General features: G+C 40.5%; 1 protein-coding gene across 2 annotated transcripts in view; it reads left to right on the top strand.

Annotated features, from left to right (window-relative positions):
• The first annotated feature begins 18,425 nt into the window (after nucleotides 1–18,425).
• LOC124789859 overlaps nucleotides 18,426–20,718 on the top strand; it is a 115,438-nt gene continuing 113,145 nt past the window's right edge. For both annotated transcript variants that reach the window (XM_047257374.1, XM_047257382.1), the window contains exon 1: nucleotides 18,426–18,573. In XM_047257374.1, the coding sequence (XP_047113330.1) occupies nucleotides 18,524–18,573 (50 nt within the window). In that variant the 5' untranslated portion in view covers nucleotides 18,426–18,523. The remainder of the gene's footprint in view (nucleotides 18,574–20,718) is intronic.

Below are 20,718 nucleotides of genomic sequence, written 5' to 3'. Positions count from 1 at the left end.
GCGCCCAGGAATCCAGACTCTGTTACAAAACATATTTGTGAAGGCACGAGGCTTTTAGCGAGTTTATAGATGTTCTTAGGAAAGTTCGAAATGAACGCAACAGGAGAAGTAACGATCTTTTTATGGAGGGCTGTGGTTCCTTCCAGGTCATGCTTTTAGCAAAGACACGGCGTAAATGCATGGGAAAGAGGCCACAAAGCTGAATCTTTTTACCTTTTTTTCCCAGTTAATTTTTAAAGTTGCTGGTTGGTCAAATCTGTGTATGCAGAGCAGCGGGCGGCCTCCCAGCTTCGAATGCCGAGCTCCACCTCATGATTAGCTTGGGCTAAAGTGGGTGTAGCTTAAGCATATAAATGTACTATCCTACTAAGCTGGCGAGGAAAGCTGAGATAAAGAGAAGACCTCACTCTTGTATTGGCGGTGCGCTAGTAAATAACGGCAGGTCTTTATGTAAACGGTGAGGTTTGTGTCCTACGTGTGCCACTTAGAGCCTGTGCCAGTCACCATCTAAATCGTCAGAGATACTGCTTCTTGCATCAAGCACACAAGTGATTTATGGGTGTACTTATTTGTTTTGAGTCGCTCGTCTAAACGTTCGACATATTCCGTCACGTATAGTCGTTTCATGGAGTCAAATTGGTCCAGACAGACCAGCAAATGGGTCCACCTGCAAACTGGAATCAGAGGCTCATAGGGAAGTACCTGTAATTCGAATCAGCCGAACTCGAGACCGCATATTTGCATACTTCCGGGCGCGCGCTTTTTATAACAGGTTGTCGCTGTCTGTGACTTCTGTCGGCGACCGCGTCGTCCTGTACCACCCTCATATGCAGAAGGGCAAAGTCTCCGCTGCTATGGCGTAGGGCTCCAATACATGCTTCTCAGCACCCTGTTCTTTGGATCCGTATTATTCTTTATGGAGTAGTAGAGTATAGATGCTTTATAGTAGCGTAGTTTTTGGACCGTACCATATGAAGTCAGACAAAGCGATTAGTTCTGGTTACTGTGGTGTATTGATCCCCAGATGATCACTTTGTTAACCATAGACCCCATATGTTTGTGTGGCGTTTCTTTAGCCATCTTTTGTCATGTGATGTTAAGAATGAATAAATCAAATCTTATTTAGACTACATCTCCTCCCAGTGTTCTGATTAACATAACCTTTGCCATTTCTTTTAAAGTCATGATTGCAATTGAAAGAGTAGAACCTTGCGATTGGCGAACTGCTGCCAGAATCTAGGTCCTTGGCACTTCTGTGATGCTGTCATTTAGCGCCCTTGCTAAACAGGTCCACATTATATTAGTTAAAAATATGGTTCAGTAGTATGTTGTAGATACTTATTTCTCTGATTGTGTTGTTTATGTATTTAGTTGTTTTATTTACAGTGTATTTGTGTCAGTGACTTCAGTGTCACATGTCGACCGTTTTCCCATCGTTGCCAACTGCACTGTATTATTTTTGTGGTGTTTACTATTGTATTTGTTTTGTATTTGGTTGTTTTTGACTCTGGATCTCGTGTACTATTGTCGTAATCTCGGACTGCGAACTGCTTTGCTTCTTTTTGACATTATATTGTACTGCGTATATCTTGTGAGTTAGATAATGTGGTTGTCCACGTGTTGCATGGATAATTAAAATTTGTTGTTGATAGAGAATTTGAATGATAACGAGAAGTATGGCACGGAGACAAGTAGACTGGGAGCGGCAAAATAGACCGTCATGGAGGAAGACCGTAGTGAAACGGTAGAGGCACAGTTTAATGTAGGGAGACGTTGCTGTTGAACGGTGTTAGTAACAATGATGTCGTGTAGGAAGGAAATTAGGGAGACGAAAGCGATATGGTTTATCTTGAGGGGACGGACAGTGTCAGATCGCGTGTGATAAAAGATGTGAGTGTACCACAACATATCGAAGCAGAGGTGATTATTAGAAATCTGGACAGAGAAGACAGGGAGATATTAGAATGCAATGATGCGGAAACAACACCGCAGAAATCAAGTGTGAGTTCGGTCGATCACTATACTGAGGAAAAGGAAGAGGACTTCAATCTGGTGACATTTTTAATGGGAATGGACAGGAAACTTGATAGACTAAAAGGAATGGAAGAAAAGATTAATGGAATAAAAAGAACGGAGGAGAAAATTAATGAGACGAAAAACTTTGTGTTCTGCCTTACGGCAGGTCTTGTCATGGGGGAAGCCTTGTCAGAGAGGTCCTCTGCATGAGCGTCTAGGGAAGTGATTGCAGTGGTGGTTTCCCGTTGCCTTCCAATGGTGATGATGAAATGATTATGAGGACAACACAGCATCCAGTCCCTGAGCTGAGAAAATCTCCGACCCAGCCGGGAATTGAACCTGTGCCCTTGGCGTGACAGAGCGCCGCGCTGACCACTCAGCTATGGAGGCGGACAGTGAGCCGAGGACGGACATATAAAATATCGGTCCTCAGGTAAATCAGATGCGAGAGGAACACAAGTCAAGGCCAAATAAACTCTAGGAAAACCTGCTTAAAGTAAACACCAAAGCAATCAAAAGTTTAAAGATTGCCCATGATGCTAATAAGACGGCAACGGGAGCCAGGGCAGTAGCAACTTCCGCAAGGCGGGTAGCAGCTGAAGCATTAAAAAGGATTAAATGCACAGGATTGCAAGGACGAGAGGCAGTGATCAATTTGAACAAGAAGGTCGAAGACATGGAAAATCGGCAAAATGACACGGAGCAGCGCATCGACACGAAAATACTCGAAGCCACGGATCTTCATGCGACAGTGATCATGGACAAATTAAGAGTCTGGGCTGCGAAAATTAGGGATTGGTTCGGACGGTGATAACTGCAACTCCAGTGAGCGAGACTGAAGAGTTCCGGACTCTCCTTTCGTTCAAATCTCAACAGGAAGCTATCAACATGCGTATGGAGAAGAAATTGGAGGAGTGCTAAGGAAACAATTTCAAATGCGGCCAAGCGCGAACGCAGGAGAACTGGAAACAAACTTGGACGGGACGGATAACCGCATACCGTTGGCAGCGACCAGAGGACGTGGTGAGATGAACGTCGCATTTTCTCGAAGCCGTGGAGGCAACACAAGTGAGGGGACGTCGAACGAGGAGGACATCCAAAGGACTGATATTTTCCGTAGAACGGAAGTTGACGACGAAACACCATTCGATTTTTAATACTTCTTACAAATATGAAAATTCGAAATTTTCCGAGATGAGGGTAACTTTACTCACCCACGCACTTGGATGTCACAATTTGATCTGTCTCGCAAGGGTCAGCTCGGAGAAAATGCGCTGAATATCAGCGACGTGTAGAAGTTACCAGGAGTTCAAGGACAGCTTCCTACATATCTATTGGTCTACGGAGACGCAAGAGCGCATGAAGTACAAGATGATTGTTGACAAAGATTTCGAGAGTTCAGGCTACAAAAGTCCAGTCAAGTTCTTGGATGCAATGACTGACAAAAACCAGTATCTTGACGTGCCATGCTCTGTCGGTGAAGTCATACGTCACTGTTACACCAAACTTCCGTCAGCATATCAACAAGTACTAGCTGGCAGGTGTTTATAGAGCTCAGTATTTTCTGTAACACTCTTTACGAATTAGAGTACGCATTCCGAGCAGAGAACATCAGAGAACACAAAAGAAACTCTGATAGATACGTCGCAGGCCCTATGTTGCGTCCACGACATAACAGTTATAATAACAGGAATGGAAATGTACGAAATGGAACGCCTTACAGAAACCATTCACAATCGGGAAATTTCGGGAGCATTGAAGTTGAACAACGAAGAGAGTGGAATGGGAACTGCAAGAGTTATCTACTACGCAACAGAGGCTGGAATGGATGGAGGAATGAAGGCTACGGACTGCAAGACAACGGATGGTGAAACCATAGATCCTGTTTCAATGGCAATGGAAGATGTGCGCGAATGAACACCGGAGGAAACGGTAATGGAGATCAGGCGGAGGAAATTGAGATTCTGGGACCGAACCCAGGACGAGGGGTGCGAGGAAACGACAACCGACGTCAATGACTGTTTGAAAATGCAGAAGAGGCATAAAACGCATCTGCAACTGAACCTGGACCTAGTCTCATCAATGGTAATAGATACGAAGATCTTGAAGAAACGTTGCTATAAGTTTGCTATTCTGAACAAGCCACAGATAGTTTAATGGTCGGTTACAGCCGAACATAAGCATCACAGCATAAGTTTTGTTTAGTTATAACAGTGTTGAAGACAACAATCATTTCTTTAGATTTTTTGTAATTTACTATGGTAATTAGTATAGGAATTTCTCTCATTACTGCTAGTCGTAAGAGTTAGGCATTGTTAGAACTTCTCTGTACAAGTATTTCTTCATAACATGTATCAGGTTTATAGGTGTCCAGATGGTCATTCCAGAGCTGACTAATTACAGTTGTTGAGAGCAGAAATGTGCCGAATTCACAACGGAAAATTCGTTGTTTATTTGAGTCCAATTTCGCGCAAGTTAATATGTTCTCATAGCAGTTTTGCAGTTTGCACAGAACGACAAAATCAGGTGTCACAACAACAATAGAATTGTATGTCTTCGAGTCCGAAACTACTGCACGAGTATTGGGGATGGAATTCTCCTCGTAACATCTTGGAGTTCAGCTACAATCAAATTTATTCTGTTTGTTGTGTGTGCATCGCAGTAAACATCCTTGTACGATCCGGTGTATAATTCTTAATATAGAGTGTGAGAGGGGCGTCGTTAAGATTAGTTTGCGAGACCCATGGAGGTATTTTGCAGAATGGTCGTGTACTGTCCACGCGAGAGGCGTGTTGACTTTCCTGTGTGTTTGCCCGTGGTTTGTGACAATTGCCCATGCAGTCTGCCTTCGTTGTGGGCTGTATTGTTTCGCCAGTGGCGCGATGTATTTGTGGTGTGTTTTTCGTCTATGGATGCCACCTTTGATGTGATGTTTCTTGCGAATGGGATATTTTATTCGAGTGTGGTTACAGAGATGAGCTATCGCGTCTTATGCAATTGTTGTTCATTGTGGTTATTCGCTTGTGGTTTTCGCATGTGGTTTTCTGCTCTGTTGTGCGATGATATTTGTGTGGGCTTTCGCGAGTAGTTCGCGAGTGCCTGAGTGGCAGACCTTGGGCTATAGTTTGTACTATATGGCGTGAGCAAAGAATGTGCCAGTCACTTTGGTATGTTTTTGTAGAGTGCGCGAGGCACATCGTCAATTTGAGAGAAAGAGGAGAACGCAAGAAATGTAGCTTTACAGTGAAATGTCGACAATATCTTGTGCTTTGTTTATGTTTGTTTCAGCAGCTGGAGTGAAAAATTGTGCACCTACCTGAGAAATTTTTGTGTCAGTTTCAGCAAAAAAAGAGAATTTCGCAGCGGTTGTTTTCGTCATAGCACAGAGAACAGACTGGTGACGTCGGCATTCATCGAGATTTACGCCATATACCAGCGTTAGTGCCACCATAACGACTAAGTAATGGGGAAATAATCTCTTGTACCTTCAGTAATTCGCCGGTCGCGCTGACCGAGCGGTCCTAGGCGCTTCAGTCCGGAGCCGCGTGACTGCTACGGTCGCAGGTTCGAATCCTGCCTCGGGCATGGATGTGTGCGATGTCCTTAGGTTAGTTAGGTTTAAGTAGTTCTAAGTTCTAGGGGACTGATGACCTTCGATGTTAAGTCCCATAGTGCTCAGAGCCATTTGAACCATTTTGAACCTTCAGTAATTCGTATGTCTTTTATAGTAGTTGGGTTGCATGAATAAGTAGTAGACTTAGATGGTGCGTGAGGGACTGAAGTAAGTGAATGTGTAGTCTAAGCCAGCTTAGTACTTTGAGTTGCATGAAAGGTTGTGGGAAATTAACACTACACTATCATACATTACAATGCCTCACTACTACTTAAGCTTATAAAGATTTAGATACAGAAAATTAATCATTTAAAATTATTCTGTAATACAAGCAAAGAATAATTGTAGAATAGAATAAGATTTTATTTTTGTCAAAAGAACTGTAAACCTTAGTCCGCAGCTCGTGGTCGTGCGGTAGTGTTCTCGCTTCCCGCGCCCGGGTTCCCGGGTTCGATTCCCGGCGGGGTCAGGGATTTTCTCTGCCTCGTGATGACTGGGTGTTGTGTGCTGTCCTTAGGTTAGTTAGGTTTAAGTAGTTCTAAGTTGTAGGGGACTGATGACCATAGATGTTAAGTCCCATAGTGCTCAGAGCCATTTGAGCCATGTAAACCATTTTATTTTTTTATTCTTGGAGTAATCATGTAAAGCAATCCTTTACGATTTCGTTATTATTCTATCTACATTTATGCTGTAAACATATTTGTAAAAACACGGCATTGTGCAGTCTACGGAAGCTGAGTGGATGGCGACGTATCAGGCAGTTGGAGAGGTCACTGACACCAGAGCGGCCATAGAAGCTGGGCAGATGGGGCGCCAAGCAGACAGGGCAGTCAAGGCCGTCCGCCAGCCCTGTGAGACGCTGGGGGCGCAGTTCTCTGTAGGCACCGGTGACTCAAGCAGTGACTGCGGGGCAGCTGGTCGACAAGACGTCATCGGACTACGCAAATGGAGCCAGGTGCGGACGAGCCTCTGCGAGCCACGAGCTGTCAACAAAGAGCTGGTGCCCCGGCGGCATGCGAGCACTTTCGCCGCCGCTTCCAGCTTCCAACGTCCCAAGGGACCTACTGCTGAATGGAAGGGCAAGCGCGTGCCACAGGGACGAGGCTGAGGAGTGCTGAATGGAGAAACTTACGCCTCTGGAGACTCGGGTCGACGCAGACAGTTCTGGTTAGTGTGGTGTGTTGATCCCCAGATGATCACTTGTTAACCATAGGCCCCATGTTATTGAAAGCGTTTGTCAAATAAAAATGTATGTGTAGCGTTTAACCATCTTTTGTCATGTCATGCTAAGAATGAATAAATCAATTGTTATTTAGACCACATCTCTTCCCAGTGTTCTGATTAACATTAACTTTGCCATTTTTATTAAAGTCATGATTGCAGTTGAAAGAGCAGAACCTTGCATGTTTTATTTAAAAAGCTTTAATAATTTCCATGTAAAATATTAGGATGCATTACTTTTCTGTAAACCCTTATAATAGAAGATTCAGTTATTTATAAAATAATCACAGTGGTAAACATTTATTCAGTAATTTTCGTTACTGTCATCATCATCTCGAGGTTGAAACTGTTCTGTCCATGTTTCCTTACCAACAGATATTTTTGAGAGGGTCTGCCTTGAGAGAAACACAATTTTATATTTTCTCCTGTTTTTCTGAATTTTTCGCTGTAGTTTCAACATCAGTGAACATTTATTTTCTTATTTGTTACTACATGCTGTGGTTTTCGTGGTTTTTGTTGTTTTCTTCCATAGTTTGTGATTTTTTCTGGTTTTCCCATTATCTTCAGTGTGAAAAACTCCACTGTTTACCTTTCACTGTCACATATGTATTACTTCAGCGAAATGTGTTGGGGAAACGGAAGAATAGGTAAATTATCAGAATGAGATTTTCACTCTGCAGCGGAGTGCGCGCTGATATGAAACTTCCTGGCAGATTAAAACTGTGTGCCGGACCGAGACTCGAACTCGGGACCTATCCTTCCTTTCAGGAGTGCTAGTTCTGCATGGTTCGTAGGAGAGCTTCTGTAAAGTTTGGGAGGTAGGAGACGAGATACTGGCAGAAGTGAAGCTGTGAGGACGGGGCATGAGTCGTGCTTGGGTAGCTCAGTTGGTAGAGCACTTGCCTGCGAAAGGCAAAGGTCCAGAGTTCGAGTCTCGGTCCGGCACACAATTTTAATCTGCCAGGAAGTTTCAGGTAAATTATGTTTTACTCAAGCAGACTCCCTCCAAAATCAAATCGTACTTTCATTATTTAATGTATTTTGATGTCTTTTTGGGCAAACAACTACAAGTATACTCGTATTTCTGCTTGCAGGAGGATATTCAGGTTTTTGTTTAAAAATATGCTCATCAAAATAACTTGTTGCAAGCTCTTTATCTTTGGCATAGAGCAGGAGATCTCACAGTTTGAACATTCAGATATGGCAAAATGTTCAAATGTGTGTGAAATCTTATGGGACTTAACTGCTAAGGTCATAAGTCCCTAAGCTTACACACTACTTAACCTAAATTATCCTAAGGACAAACACAGACACCCATGCCCGAGGGAGGACTCGAACCTCCGCCAGGACCAGCCGCACAGTCCATGACTGCAGCGCCTTAGATCGCTCGGCTAATCCCTCATGGCAGATACGGCTTAAACTGAGAATATGACATGACACATACAGTACAACAAATTCCTGTCTACTTCATGCAACAGACTTTCTCTCAGAACAACTTCTTTATATGACAAATGAATTACTTATCGAGAATCTTCTATCTGAAGTTATTTTATGTTATTTTAAACAGTTTGTAATTAACAATCTGAATTTCTGTGACTACAAATGGAAATAAAATCGAATAAGTAAATTTCAAAAGAAACCACTATATATTAATAAAATTAAATTAATGAAAAAGTAATAAAATAATATTATTTATGTAGTTTCCACCTTTGAACACATATTCAATATATAAGTATAGTAAACTATTTTATTGGTGTTTTTAAAACTACATAGAACACAAAATTTCCATTTTGAAATAGTCTCCATTGTATAGGATTTTTACAGAGTGTATCAAATAATCCATTTCTTTTAATCTATCGACAAGTACTATACACATCAAAAGACGAACTCCAGAGGCAAAGAGTACACAATCAGTTGCAAATAATGTTTATTGAAATCCAAGTTTCAGTCACTGTTTGGTCATCTTCAGTGCCATACAAAAAAAAAAAATCATTTACAATAAGGTAATATGTATGCCTCACTATATGTACAGTTGCATAACCTTATAAAATTGTACATTCTTGTAACTACTTTTTATATGGCTTTTAGCACTGAAGAAGGCCGCACAGTGATCGAAATCTGGATTTGCAATGAACACTACTTGCGACTATTGCTGTACTCTTTTCCATTTGAAATAAATACTGTCGCAAGGGCACATTTGTTTCAACAGGCAATCATCCCTGAGGGAAAGACGAGCTATTCACCAATTTCATTACACCTAGAGCAGAAGTTGTTAGTGAATCACTGCAGTATGACCACATTCCAAGAAAACATTTAATACCAAGAAAATTCTGAGGACTCGAAAAATCTGTGACTGCTATTATTTTCTTCATATCAGCAATTCAATAGGTGTTCCAAGATTTTTATTTCTTGCATTATGAAGAAGCACTTCTTGGACTCAGATGGAGGCCTGTAGCTTGAACACAGTTCAACATAGTCACCAAGTGGTTTAGATGTTCTTCAAATGTTTGCGTAAAAACGACAATGTCATTCAGATAGTAAAGATATATCATTCATATAAGATATCAAAGCAGGTTGCCCATCATATTTTCCAATGAGCCTGGAGCGTTGCATAGTCTAAATGGCATAACTTTAAACTCATAGAGTTCGTCAGTTGTTATGAAGGGAGTCTTATTGCCGTTGACGCATCACCCTTGATTTGCCAGTGTACTGCATGTATGCAGCAGAGAAATATTCTGTCTCTTTGAAAGAGGCTAAGGTATCATCAATGAGTGGCCATTTTGTTCATTTGTTAGTAGTTGATGCGGAAACACAATGTGCCATCCTTCTTCTTCAAAAAGACCACAGAAGAGGACGAAAGACGCTCTGAAGGTTCAGTAGTGTCATCTTCCAGCATCAGCTCCGCCTCCTTCCAAATTATGCGTCATTCAGAAGGTGACACATTATACGAGTACTGGCTCATTAATGAGTGACCCTCCCAGTGTTGATAAGCCGTTTCACCATGAGTCAATTGTTCTATCTTTTCTCCAATTCCGGATTTGAAAGTACACGAAAATTGGCGCAGAATGGCTAACACTCGCTGACATTGTTCCTCAGTCAGCGCAGATCCTAATGGCTGTTCAATAGTCGTTTCCTCCATTGCATTGTCTGTAGCGGTAGTGGAGCATGATTCTGATCAATGACAAAGAGCTGCACATACAGACTGGTTCAGCTGTTCCTATGCATATACCTTTAGGAATGAGTTATGTTAGATTGTGATATATAGTGACCCAAAGTTCTCCTTGACCGCCTATATTGCTTATGATAGTCGCTGGCATGTAGATTTCTTTTGGGAGTGTGTTTAGCATCTTGCAATCAACAAAAACTTCACAGTTTTACTAAGAATCTAGACTGATGACTGGAACTCATCGTGTTGGTGACAGTGGGATAACAATGCCTTAAATGGCAAACAATCTTCAAAAGCAATCTTTGTTATGTGTGCTTGTCAGCGTAGCTTCGTCAAGTTGAAGCTCTGATCTTCCATAGGGACTGACTGCTTTTGGTGCCTACATGAAGTCCTATGTGAGACCAAGAATAAGAATAATATCGCTGCTACATTCTGTTGAAACAACAAATTCGTAGGGCTGTGTTCTGTCATTGATAGCTTACTCTTACAATACATATTTCTATCTGCTGGACGTATTTCCCATGTGCAACCATCAACATAATCGTTTTTGTACCACAGAACATAACCTATTCTATCTGACAATGGAAAGCATTCAACATTACAGAAAAGAAAGCCCCTGAGTCGACTACTGCCTGGACGGGTTGGCCATTGATGACGACATCGGTGAGATTTCATTTTTGTGACTGTCATCAATAGAGGATTTTCAACTGCGATGGGCTCACTTCCATTAATGGATAACTCATTTAGTTTTACTGAATTTAGCGGCTACGTAAGTGGTTCTTACCTCTGCACGGGGACAGGTAACGACTATGGCGCACTTAGCAAGGTGCACACACAGAGTAAAGTGATGGGCTTCGTCCCGCATGCCGACAATAATCATGTGTAGTTTACTTGTCGAATTGGTCTATTGTGATTGTTGATGTCTTTGCAGTGTAATAGTCGTTGAACACTCGCCTTCTTACCCTGCAGTTTTGTACAATGTGTCAAGGGCGTCTCAAGTGAAAGCAACCAGAGTGTTGTCACTGGTCCCCACAATGTCTGTTCTTATGAGGGGCGCTATAATTGGTGGAGCAGTTGGTTGTACCTGATTGGTTGAACGCTGGATTGCCATTTGACGGTTGTGTCGTAAATCCGAGTAGGCCGAAACCAGTCTTCATGGTGCACTCAACAGGTGGTAGAGATTGTTGCTGAAGATCGATACACTTCTTCTTCAATGTTCTGTATGATCTCCTGATGTATGGGAGTCAACATTCATGGCCGTTATCCCTTGTGTACTTGCTGTGATATTTCTGGCTGCCATAAACTGCTGTATCTCCTCTCTTACTACATGGCATATGAGAAAGACGAAGTCACGGTGGTCTTCCACAACTGTCATAGGGACTCCATTTGGGAGTCAGTCATACCTCTTTCATCTGGCTCTTTTTCTGTTGCATTTCCTCGATGTACTTACGCCACTTGATTAATTGCTCTGTTGCTGTGATATTCTTTACCAGAAGAGCTTGGTACATGTCTTGTTTGACTCCTTTTATCAAATGTGAGATTTTATCAGTTTCTGTAATATTGGCATTCACAATGTCGCAAAGGGCCAGAACATTCTGTATGTAAGACTGTGTCATTTCACCATGCTGTTAGATTTTGTTCTTAACTGCATTCTGCTAAATGGACTTGCTATTGATTATTGCAGAATGTGTTCTTCATTTCAGTCTGGAATTTGTTCCAGCTATTCAGCTTCTTTTCCTTGTTCTCAGACAATTGCGCGGCTGCATAGTTCACATATAAGTAGATATTTGCAAACAGATCATGTCATACCAACTGTTGTACTCACATTTGAAGACTCAGTCGAATCCTTTCAGCCATTTCATCAGGTCTTGGCCATCGTCTCTGGAAAACACTGATGCATTCTTCATGTGCAGCTGACTTATGCTGTATTGGTCTCCTGAATGTACTGACCTTTAGAATACTGTACTGCTTGTATTCTGATTCACGTACATACAGGTGGCAACTTTTATATTGCTTAATTGGTGCCAGGTGAAGTGCCTATAGAAGTTTTGAAGTATCTAGCTTCGCCAACAAACACAGTCATATCATAGCAGCTGTCAAGTCATAACCCAAAGTAGGTTTGTAAATAAATTGCAGCATTTAGCACAGAAAGCACATATATTACAGACACCAATGTGCAGGCAGGACAGAACTGAACTCCTGGACAGGGAATGCTGCTACTTATACAAACATCAAATACTCCAGAATATGCACATGTTACAAACATAAGAAATATGCAGAATCTTCCAGCCATAGACATATAGCACAGCTCATGGCAATATTAATACAGTGCACAATCGTTCACACACAAGACACTTTTATAAACTAATAAGCAGCCATGATCTAAAATTACAATTAACAAGGTACTATATGGTACAGCAATATCTTAGAGTAACTGAGTAAATGTGTAACCACAAACATACACTATGTGATCAAAAGAATTCGGACACCTGGCTGAAAATGACTTACAAGCTCGTGGCGCCCTCCATCGGTAATGTTGGAGTTCAGTATGGTGTTGGCCCACCCTTAGCCTTGATAACAACTTCCACTCTCGCAGGCATACGTTCAATCAGGTGCTGGAAGGTTTCTTTGAGAATGGCAGCCCATTCTTCACGGAGTGCTGCACTAAGGAGAGGTATCGATGTCGGTCGGTGAGGCCTGGCACGAAGTCGGCGTTCCAAAACATGCCATAGGTGTTCTATAGGATTCAGGTCAGGACTCTGTGTAGGCCAGTCCCTTACAGGGATGTTATTGTCTTGCAACCACTCCACCAGAGGCCGTGCATTATGAACAGGTGCTCGATCGTGTTGAAAGGTGCAATCGCCACCCCCCGAATTGCTCTTCAACAGTGGGAAGCAAGAAGGTGCTTAAAACAACAAAGTAGGCCTGTACTGTGATTGTGCCACGCAAAACAACAAGGGGTGCAAGCCCACTCCATGAAAAACACTACCACATCATAACACGATCGCCCCCGAATTTTACTGTTGGCACCACACACACTGGCAGATGACGTTCACCAGGCGAACACCCTGCCATTGGATCGCCACATTGTGTACCGTGATTCGTCACTCCACACAACGTTTTTCCACAGTTCAGTCATCTAATGTTTATGCTCCTTACACCAAGCGAAGCGTCGTTTGGTATTTACCGGTGTGATGTGTGGCTTATGAGCAGCCACCCAACCACAAAATCCAAGTTTTATCACTTCTCGCCTAACTGTCATAGTACTAGCACTTGATCATAATGCAGTTTGGACTTCCTGTGAGGTGGTCTGGATAGATGTCTGCCTATTACACATTATGACATTCTTCAACTGTCGGCGGTCTCTATCAGTCAACAGACGAGGTCGGCCTGTACGCTTTTGTGCTGTACATGTCCCATCATGTTTCCAATTCACTCCAATTCCATCGGAAATAGTGGACCTAGGGATGTTTAGGAGTGTGGAAATGTCACATACAGACGTATAACACAAGTGACACCCAATCACCTGAAGACGGTTGAAGTCCATGAGTTCTGTGGAGCATCCCATTCTGCTCACTCACGACGTTTGATGACTACTGAGGTCGCTGATATGGAGTACCTGGCAGTAGGTGGCAGCACAATGCACCTAATATGAAAAACGTGTGTTTTGGGGGGTTTACAGAAACTTTTGATCACATAATGTATGTCAGTGAAAGAAAAATATCTAGGTAGTCAATGCATCTCTTTCACCATTATGGACTATGATGGAAATAATGAGGAGCAAATTGTGGTTGATCACATATGCTTGTCAATCTTGCGGTTATGTTTATTGACACCTTAATATATCTTCTTGTCAGTACTAAGTCTTCCTTTAGAGATTTCAGAACTTTCTTTATTTTATACATTTTTGTTATGGCTGTTGCTCTGAGACTGTAGTATCCAGCACCATGGGCGTAATTATTGTTATATTTTCAAAATTTCCTCTGTGGTTTTATGTGTCTAGTTTTGTGACACCTCGTGTCACCTTTTCACTTCACTGTTCACGTTTTGTGTTGGTAGAAAAGCCAGATTTATTTATTAAGATATTTTACTCTACTTGTACATGCACACCACCTTGAAAGTATAACTAAATTTTGTTGTTGTGACAATTCTATATTGTTTAGGAATGTTTACTGAACTATGGTCAGATTTACTATAGGCTACAGTAGGAACATGGAAATTTTTCATTTATTTCAGTTTATTATTTTTTTCTATTTTTGTGCTTCAGGTTCAAAGTGCATGACTGTACTTTTATTTAAAGACCTTCTTATCATAGCAACGTTTAACTATTGTGGCAGCTTTATTTAATTGGCTCTGTACTGAGGTTAATAGTCCAACATTTCCTATTGTGATGCTCTTCTTCTGATGGTTATTTTCGAAATATCTGGATGAGTGACAATTCAATACAGAGTGCATATGAATTAAATAACAGTTTCATAAATTCTAAGAAATTTTCCTTAGCAGATGAAAATTATTTGAATGACAGTATAGACAAAATGGATAGTGTTTCCACTTCACAATAAGCAGAGCTGAAGGTAGCCACGCAAAAATTTTGGCAGAGATGTATCTATCCTAAGGATATATTGTGTAGTCAGAAAATAAGCAGCTCCGCTGCTGGAAAGGTACAGTGTTCTCTAATTTTATCATAAAAATAGGTGCTACATATATTCCGTCTTCTTAGCTTACAGCTAAATGATCAGAGAGGAAATATTCCGAGACTGTCTGAAACTGACTACTGTCTTGCCTATGCATAAAAAATAGACACAAATTCATCTCGAAACTACAGACCTATAGCAAGAGTATCAATGACATCGAAAATTATTAAAACTTCAGTGGAAGACTAGTAAAATAATTTTTTAATAACAACATATTTAGCAAGGCCTAACTGAGCTACTGAGCTAGGCTGTCAACAATTATGACAATACAGGAATTATTTTATATACTGGGCATCTGGAGTTGTTGAAAGGCATGATGCTAGGAAGAATCCCACAAACAGCAGGTAAAATTGTTGTTTATTAAAACACAACTGGTTTTGTAGCTTAAAACCACATCATTGTTGCAACCTTCATGGTAAATAACAAAGTAAAGGGTCACAACATTTTATGGATATTAAGACTGATAATGGAGTGTCCAAAATGTACTCGCAACATTAACCCAGGAATGCTAGCTGTGTTACACATGTACCCCAGAGGGGGAATAAGATTCGATCATTTCCCACTATGTAGTGCGACAGGTTTGTCCATCATAGTAGCTTCATATGACTCATGGCTAGTCTTGATCCTGTCTTGCTTGCTTGATTGTGTACTTATATTTCGCATGCAGACTGTTTTGAGTACATCTGTCCCCTGGGGTAGCTGAATAACATGCCTATTTCCACTATTTTCTGTCACATGGTAATTATATTCTAAATCAAATGGAACTGTTAAATTATCACACATATACACCATTAATTTTTCGGTAACTTTACCTTTTGCTTAACACAAACTTTTTGATTTTTGCATTTATTTTTATTCCCATTTCAGATGGAAACATGACCTCCAAACAGATTTTAGATGTGATGAGGGAAGCAGACATAGCAGAAATTCATAAGATACTTTTCAGTTCAAATTCTGAAAAAGTGTATGTTGAATGATGAAGAAGATGCAGTTATCCTCGATTTTAGAGAGCGTACTGACAATGATCATGAACCACCCAATACCTTCTCAACTTCATTTCACCTTCATACTATGTCGTCTAGAACTTTCGATTCTAGTAAGTAATTGGGCCACCATTTAGGCCAGGCGTGATTCACACATCTCAAACAAGGATGGGCCATATGTTTAAAATGAAGATAAACTAGTAGTTGCGAATGCACCTCCGAAACTTTTTATCAAGGATCGCTTCGAATGGAGCGGCAAGAAAGGGAAACTTCATAGAACACCGAAGAAAAATGTGATCGTTCATTTACCAGGCAACAGGAAAGAGGCAAAGGATGTAAAATCGGCTTTAGAAGATGGAAATTATGTTCTACTGAAGAAAATTTAAACTTAATTACACAGTTTACAAACAAAAAGATAGCTGTACAGTGGGTAGAATATAAAACTGACTGACATGTGGAAGGTGAAGGTGTTCAAAATGCAAGCTTCAGGCCCATACTACTAATGATACAGAAATTTTACCCTTCTTGGGGTTATTATATAATTCAGGTGTTATGAAAATGCATGTAGTATTCACTGAGAAATTATTTAATAATAACTTGGGAATACCAATATTTCGGTCAATGATGTTTGAGGCTCACTTTCGATTTTTGCTAAGCTGCCTCGGTTTGACGATAAAGACACTAGAAATGAGAGGAAACAACACGATAAGTTGGCAGACTTCCGAGAAGTGTTTGAACAGTCATTTCTCAAAATGAAAGAAACATATGTTCCATCAGAGTACACCACTTTCGATTTTTGCTAAGCTGCCTCGGTTTGACGATAAAGACACTAGAAATGAGAGGAAACAACACGATAAGTTGGCAGACTTCCGAGAAGTGTTTGAACAGTCATTTCTCAAAATGAAAGAAACGTATGTTCCATCAGAGTACACCAAAACTGATGAGCAAATGGTAAGATTCAGAGGCTGGTGCTCATTCAAGATTTATATTCCGTCAAAGTCGGAGAAGTATGGCATCAATATTTTAATGTGTTGTGATTCCAAAATATCTTATGCCTTAGATGCCGAAACGCATCCAGGTAAAGGATCAAAAACATTCCAGCAGCTCAGTATTACTGTGAAAAAAAGACCGTTTCTTTCCATTGGACATATAGAAATGCAACCACAGATAAATAGTTTACTTCAGTGAAGACAGCACAACAGTTGATAAGAACAAATGACGGCAGTTGGAACCTGGAGGAAAATCAAAAAAAGAGATTCCACCAATGTTTCTGAAGTAGAAACTAAACGGAAGAATTGTGCTATGTTTGCATGTAATGATCAATTCTCTCTTCAGTCTTACTGTCCGCTAAAGAAGAAGAGGAGGATAGTGCTTAACCTTTCCACTATCCACCAGAAAGGAAATGACCCAAACGAAAATAAGACATTTTGAGATATAGAATTTTGCATCCAGACAATAGGAGACGTTGATACTTTGGACCAATTGTGTCATACATACTCCACATCCAGAAAAAGTTCTTTCTACAACATCCTAGGTATTATTGGAGTCAACAACATGACCCTTTTGAGAGGTTCAGCTGCATCAGAGATGAAAATAATCAAGAACAGACACTCATATTTGAGAAGTGTTGCCATGGCCTTACCAGACTGCAGATGGTGAGTCGACTGAATATTCCAAATTTATCTCACTAGCTCTGTGATACAATATTTAATGTGTCTAAAATAAACAATGAAATTCAAACACCTGACAGAACACAGCCATCAACTGAAAGATGTTGTAGGCCCCAAGACAGAAAATCCAAGATTAAGTGAACCATATGTAACAAGTTCATCTGTTTGATGCATCAAAAGAAAATATGTCCTACCTGTGGGTGAATCAATTTCTTTTTTGTATTGAGTGTCGTTCTTCATATAAAAGGCAATATACTGCAAGTTTTATGTGTTAATTTAGAATATATACTTATTGAAAACAAAAATACTATTTTTGTAGTGTAAGATATGGGTAGCATTCTAGATCATAGGCATACCCATTGGTCCTTGTCGAAATTTACTATTTAGCAAATATTGCCAATACTATGGCGAGCGAATGGTAACGAAGACGTGCTCCATTCCTTCAGAAGCGATGAGTAAGTCTATGATTTTTGAACGTTATGAGTATATTTTAGACATTTCTTTTTTAATTTTAATATCTACAAAATGTAGGGACGCTTTACTTCGCTTTTTACCATGAGGTAGCACCTGATGACGTGGCTTTAGGCCACGAAACCGGTTGTGTTTTAATAAACATCAGTTTTACCAGCCATCAGCGAAATTCTTCCTAACATCATACAAATCAAGAAGTGGTGTTTTAATACCATATGGTCTTGAAAATTGGTCTAAAACTTTTGGTACTCTTGCAGATCTACCCAAGGTCTCTGATACTGTCTCATGTAGCATTTTATTCAAGAAACTTGAAAGAATGGAAAAGCTAAATCTAACAAAAACTACTGAGCCATATCTTACAAACAGAAATCGTAAGATTGTTGTTAATTCAAATAAAACTTGATAGGAAAGGTGCGAGATGTCTCGTTGTTTGATATATGATTCCCTAAATTAAAAAAAAAACCGGCGAAATAGTTGAACAAGCCTTTTCTCTTAGTGACTGCCGCTGGAAAGTATTTGCCACAGTCTTTATGTTGGACTGTGGTATTTGCAGTCGGTATGAGAATGTAGCATATCTGTGACGAAATGACAGCGTTGTTTACTTGTTTCCTGTTTAGCCACTGGCCAGTGATCCGTGGTGTTTGAGTAGCGGCAGTGTTGAATGTGGAAAACGTGGGTGTTTGTGAAGGATGATGGCTCTACAAAATGAAAGAAGAACTGTTGTTCCTTGGTTTTCGATGTAAGTTCCCTTGTATCTAATTTACAAAAATAAGTTTTGTCTTGTAGATCAGAAAGCTTTCCTGAACATTGGAATTATAGGTATTGCCCTACTGTACAAGAACTGATATAATTAGGTCGAACTTGGCTGCAATGTGTTTTTCTCGTGTAGTAACTGGCACTTATGTTAGACAGTGATTAGTAAACTAAGGACCATTATGTCTTACCATCTTTTTTTTTACGTATCTATGCATGGAACCACTGTTTCAGCGGATGCTCTTAGTGTATGAAGCGATGAAGACAAAAACTAAGTTTTTATAATCTAACTTACCACAAGCAAATTGTGTGTAACTCAAAGAGCACTGTATGATAGGGACCAACCGAATGAGACTGTGCATTTGTTTTGTCATTGACCTTATCTTCAGGAGAATGGTGTTCGCACTGTTCAAAGGCCATCCAGATTTGGAATTTTCCGTAGTTTTCCTAGATAACTTCGGCAAATGCCGGGGTTGTTTCTTCATCAAAGCGACAGCCACCCACTTGCCCTGTCCGTGTAGAGCGTACCTCAGCACTCTGTGTATACTTTTATTTTGAAGTATTTATTTATATTGTAGTACTGTGACAGCATGTGTATCTTTGTGGAATGATTCTTGTATGAAATTAATAAATAGAACTTAGAGTGTTTACAAGTGATGATGTGTGGTCGTTCTTACTTTGTCTCTGGCACTGTATTTTGAGTTACTGGCATTTCTGGGCGCGATTGCTGGCCCATGTAGATGCATTGTTTCTGTCATGTCTCTAGATATGTTTTTCACTAGTGTCACATAGGACATTTACAATTGAAGTGTTGATATCTTTGAGTGCAATGCCTTGTGTGGAACAGCTCATTATTTGGTCATTTATGCTTAAGTTGTTGAGTGAAGTTCAATTTCAGCTTTGGCTTTGAGGTCAAGTCCTCAATAACTGGTGCTCTGTGCATGTTTACTATGTGATATTCTCAGTTGGTAGAGCATTTGTCCATGAAAGGCATAGGTCTTGAGTTAAGTCTCGGTCCGGCATGCAGTTTTAATCTGCCAGGAAGTTTGATATCAGCATTCACTTCACTGCAGAGTGAAAATTTCGTTCTGGAAACATGTCTCCGCAATATCCTTTCTTTCACGAGTGCTAGTTTACGAGGTTCACAGGAGAGCTTCTGTGAAGTTTGAAAGGTAGGAGACGAGGTATTCGTGGAATTAAAGCTGTGAGGATGGAGCATGAGTTGTGCTTGGATAGCTCAGTTGGTAGAGCACTTGCCTGTGAAAGGGCAAAGGTCCCTAGTCAGAGTCTCAGTCCAGCACACAGTTTTAATCTGCCAGAAAGTTTCATCATATTCTCGTTTACAAATTTATTTCTTGGCTACTGAGGACAAAAATATCTCATTTATGTGAAACTGCTCCATTTTAAATGGTATATGTATTTATGATGATATACTTCATTTGCCCGTGTGAAGGACTGCCATATTAGATATTGTATTAATTTTATACACTGTGCACAGAAAAGCAGAAAACTGAAAATAAATTTGTGGCTGGTTGCTGTCTCAATGCCATCAACATTTGTCTTCAAATAACAGCCACAGTCTCCAACCATGTAATCATATGCAAAATTGCACTTGTTGTGACATAGACATTCAGTCCTGTGAGGGACTACACAATCACATGGCTGCTTCCCGTGACCAGTAACAGTGTAGACCCAGTCAGTTGGCACAAGCGAATTACTCAATTCAGACAGCTGGTAACGATTTTTAAAATGACTAAGAGCCCCATCAGAAATAATGATGATCTTCTCTGCCCCTGTTTGCAGTTGAAGAATTTTGCACATTGCTAGCAAAGCATGTGCCGAGTAATGTCCTGTGGCATCACTTATAACTGCATCACTTGTGGTCTTGTTTTGAAAATGTCACTCCTGTAAAAATTGAAACCTGGTCATTACTCCAATGGTAGCAATGTACTTCTTGTGGGAGAATTAGAGGTAAGTTCTCAGCAAAATAACAGTGGAGCACTAAACATAGTTCAGCCTGTACAGACCCTTTCACTTCTGCAATTTGTTGTTGTTGCAATTTCTTCGGATGCTGGTGTGTTACTGCTTTCACTGACCATTTACCAAGTTAATCATGAAACTCAAATGCAAC

The sequence above is a fragment of the Schistocerca piceifrons genome, chromosome 1 (assembly GCF_021461385.2).
Source record: "Schistocerca piceifrons isolate TAMUIC-IGC-003096 chromosome 1, iqSchPice1.1, whole genome shotgun sequence".
Lineage (NCBI taxonomy): Eukaryota > Metazoa > Arthropoda > Insecta > Orthoptera > Acrididae > Schistocerca > Schistocerca piceifrons.
This window is presented reverse-complemented; position numbering and strand designations above follow the sequence as displayed.